The sequence below is a fragment of the Haliotis rubra genome, unplaced genomic scaffold (assembly GCF_003918875.1).
Source record: "Haliotis rubra isolate DU_JTF1 unplaced genomic scaffold, ASM391887v1 Scf36, whole genome shotgun sequence".
Classification (NCBI taxonomy): Eukaryota; Metazoa; Mollusca; class Gastropoda; order Lepetellida; family Haliotidae; genus Haliotis; species Haliotis rubra.
Window position 1 is genome coordinate 369,387 of NW_025767035.1, and position 4,290 is coordinate 373,676.

At 37.6% G+C, this 4,290-nt stretch overlaps 1 protein-coding gene across 1 annotated transcript; it reads right to left on the reverse strand.

Annotated features, from left to right (window-relative positions):
• Window positions 1–434: 434 nt before the first annotated feature.
• Window positions 435–1,889, reverse strand: LOC124285450. Its single transcript, XM_046721674.1, has 2 exons — window positions 1,435–1,889; window positions 435–1,154 (listed from the first exon to the last, which is right to left on the reverse strand). Exons 1-2 carry the CDS (start codon window positions 1,875–1,877, stop codon window positions 1,106–1,108), a joined length of 492 nt encoding a protein of 163 aa, XP_046577630.1. The 5' UTR covers window positions 1,878–1,889; the 3' UTR covers window positions 435–1,105.
• Window positions 1,890–4,290: the final 2,401 nt, after the last annotated feature.

Genomic DNA, 4,290 nt, shown 5'->3' on the forward strand with positions numbered 1-4,290 from the left:
GAATTGTCAGCGGATAGAACAATAAATGACCAATATACCAACGACAGTTTTATAACTTTCAATATTCTATATATTATTCATCGAAAATCGAAAAGGTGATAAAATATATTAAATAGTAAAAATTATGAGCCGAAGCATAAGCGTCCATAAATAGAATGTTGAAGAGCTCGTTGCTATACAGAATCATATGTAATTTAAGGCACATGTTAAATAACAGTTGCGTACACCTGGTTATATAATCGATTGATTTTGTGATGGTATACATTCCAACAAATAAAAAACATCATGATTTTGTATGATCTAAGTTGGCTCATTTTCATCACTGACAATAAGTAATGAAGCACCCAGCAAGTTATGTATTAATATTTGAACAGGAAGGGAGGTGTGTGTGTGTGTGTGTGTGTGTGTGTGTGTGTGTGTGTGTGTGTGTGTGTGTGTGTGTGTGTGTGTGTGTGTGTGTGTGTGTGTGTGTGTGATCCATTTTGATACAAGTGTTCAAGATTCAACATGCAATATAGTTCTTATACTGTTTAATATTTATTACATGTATAAGTATACACTTTTAATCACTGACTTACTCCCGCAAGAACCAAAAGTCGTTGTTACATAATGCCACTGCTAACTGAACAGTTATTGAATTAGGGAACACTGTGGTTGTTACCGTTAAGGCAGATGCAATAATACTGATGAGGTGAACATCATGGCAAGAACAATATTCCAATTAAATCTAAAAATAATAATAAACAAAGAAACACATCCAAAATCAATTAAAACAAATCCCCATGGGCCATTTGCTGGGAGTTTTATAATACTGGTAGGGTTAGCTGTATAATACTGAACTGTGTGTAAAAGCAATAATGTCACAGCACGTTCACCCATGAATAAACATTATATCAACAAAACATATTTCAAAAGCTTTAATACCCACATACAACCGATCGCAACACATGAATGTCCTACCCATAAACCACGACCGTAGGGTAACAAGGTTTGGGATAAATGAACTTTTGATAGAGCTTGGTAGAATATCATTTCCTACACAAGATGTTGGTGTCTGTACAGCTCCACTTGGAGTCGTATGGAAGAATCGTTGCTCCAGTTGTGTTCAATGAAGCTTGAATAGTCTGTTGGTAAGGTGCATGTCATCAACATATCTGCAAGCGAAGAAACGGATTGTGAATTGAGTCTTCTGTAGATTGGCATCACTACTGTATGGGGAAGATAGCTACAATCATCACTGTTATTTCTAAGTATCGTCTAAGAAGAGTTAACGTTTCTGGCTCAACAGAATTATTTTCGGCAACTTGTGGCACGATAACGACACAAATTCACAAAGTTGTCTCAAACTACAAACATTTTCCCCGGGAGATTAAATGCTAAAATATTCATCCATATCGACAAAATAAGCCATTAAGATCAATAAAACACTCGTACCTTGTCATCGGACAGTTGACGATGGGGAATCGACTGACCGTCCTCTCGATGACAATGGGTGGGAGGCTTGTGCCGGATCCCCAATTTGGGGGACATGGTTTCTTGTTACTACCCCTGGATGGTAAGGTTTGTCTTAAGGTGGACCACTCCTCACATCTGGTTGATGGGTGAGACACGTAAATCATCTTTTCCTCTCTCCTGTCAAAACTTCTGAGAGGGGGTTCCCCGACGGGCACCCAGTGTTCTTCCGCCTTGGGGAGATTCGGAGGGGCCACAAATTTGTGTCTGGGGACGGGGGCAGTGACACGGAGATCCGTTGGTATATATCGTTTAGTTACCCAAACCGTATCTGGTCCTCGATTCAGCTCTTTTTCACGCTCTCCTTGTTCTTGTAGATATTTTTGATACGATAGACCAAACGCTCCCATGCTCAGTGCCGCCATCTTGACGCTTCCCGGTAGCTATGCTGTCTCTAAGGAGAACTCGCGAGATTTCATGTGCAGCGGGAGGTCATGAAGGAAAGCAAGCTAATCTCGGATTACCGAGTGATAAGCCACTATATACGCCTGGACGTGTAGTACTTATCACTCATAGCATCGCGAATAATATTGATCAAAATAAACAAACAAACGAATCACGATTTTCCTTCTGTGTGAAATTTGCCCAAATTTGACTTGAATGATAAAGTAATATAACTAAAGTGTTATGTAACTTTAAAACTAGTTTGACATGTATATTAATCATTAACGATTTCCAACGTGGTTGGAGGCAAGTGGTAACAGCTGAGACGTGCATCACTAGGGGTTTTCACGCAATATTGAACTGGCCCGTCGTGATATCATATGTATGAACTATTCAAACTGATGTTAGAACCAAATTATTCATTTGAACCCGTTATTAAAGGTTTGTTTGTGCCTGCAAACAGATCAGCTAAAAACTTAGTCTAATTTTGTTCACAGGTATAGCAGATTTATCTGATGTATTCATTTAAAAGTAGTTCAGTTTGATATTATTTGGTTCTTTTTATACACAATGAGTATGTGGACTTTAGTCTTTATCATACTAACAAACCGACTAGTATATAATATATTGCATGGGGATGCGCGCGCGCGCGTGTGTGTGTGTGTGTGCAGAAATTATCACATAGTTAGTTTGATCTATTTCAATAATCCGACAAACATGAACATTAATGATGATTGAATTTCGATACAACGCTAATATATTTTAGATAAGCAAATTTTATTGATCGATTTGATTTTCAATTTTGTGAATATGACATGTTGTTCTGCTTACGGTGTCCATTCCCAACGTTTCCGATTTCCTAATCGATTGTTTGGTTATGTTAATGTGTGGATAACACGACACTGTTTATATTGGGGTTTCTGACATCTGGCAAGCAAAATCGTATCCATGGCAACAATGGCGTCGTGTGCAATTAAATTTAATACGAACATGATATTTTACAGTCACAAATCTAGAAACACCATCACTGATAGACCTTTTTTGTTATAAGTTATTTGTTTTATCTTTTTACATAATGTGAGAGTTTTTATTATGTTGCTGTAACAAAATGGAAACCATGTTTTCTATTTTCTTACTGGTCGTGGGAAATAGATGCAGGGATGACTGGGGAAGAAGTTTTAAATGTTATGTAAAAGATAATAATCTTATATTGAAAATGTCCTCAATGTTTCACGAAATAGTTAAGTTGGAACACATTGGTTTGAAAGAGGAATACCGACCTTCCCTAAAATATCACAGACGAGTTACTGGTGAGTCTTACGTCCTACCTACAATAACTGCAATAAAGAGAGTGTGATATAGTGTTTATATATACCTAGCGCACATCATCATAATGTAAGTTTTATGAATACCGTACATGTTAAATCAGTAATTCATATATTTCATGGAGATTTCGATTTGGAATTGGTCCTCAGAACCTGTAGGCGACTTCGTGGATTGGGTGGTCAGTGTCGGTGTCAGTGTACCCCTAATGCAAGAACGGATGCTCACAATATCAATCACAGGATGGCTTGATCCAGACTTGACAGGTAACACGCCGCCGTCATATTGCTGGAATATTGCCTTTTCAACAACAAACAGGTAACACGTCGGAAGCACTTGAAGCGCTCGTAAAATCCGCTCTTTTGCACATGTGACAACATGCATAAAATCATGAAAAGCATATCTTTTGTAGGACATGCTTGCATAAGTGTACAGCTAAGTTTCTGTTACGTAGTATGGGATTATTACAGTTTCACAGGACTTTGGAGTTCTCTCTGCAATATATACACAGGTTATGACTTCACCTGGAGATCATTGACAGCGACAGTAGAAAATAACACAAATAAGGACACACATGTGCAGGATGGCGCATGCGAAATATCTGAAACACATGTGTAGATACTCTTAGTGTACCGTTGTTACGTAGTTCACCTGTAACTGACATGCATGAAAATTGTTCAAGGATGCATACATACAGGAACTAATGTTTTGGAAGGGTGTTTTTGTACAATTAATAATAATATACAAAATAGGATCTCTTGAACGCTAAACGTACGCTTCACTCCAAAAGGCGACTTACAAATTTACATAATGGTAAACAAATCAAATTACAGACATCGCTATCTTTTCACTAATAACTATAAAGTATGACATGTTAACCTTCATGACAAACCTAACATCCCTCTCATGCACTTTATCGTCGATGATTGTGTATTCAGTATTTGAAAGAGAGGATGAAGGTTTTAAGCAAACCACAGGATTTCGTAGCTCTACACATGCAAATACTAGTACATATACAGATTTTTCACAGAACAATGAATCTAAACAACATTCTAAGTAAACTTTGGCTCA

Bases quoted from the DNA above. Each gene is read 5' to 3' on its own strand.
- LOC124285450 (XM_046721674.1), bottom strand. From the start codon at position 1,877: ATGGCGGCACTGAGCATGGGAGCGTTTGGTCTATCGTATCAAAAATAT. The intron at 1,155-1,434 runs GTACGAGTGTTT...CTTCGCTTGCAG, and splicing joins GTCAACTGTCCGATGACAAG to ATATGTTGATGACATGCACC.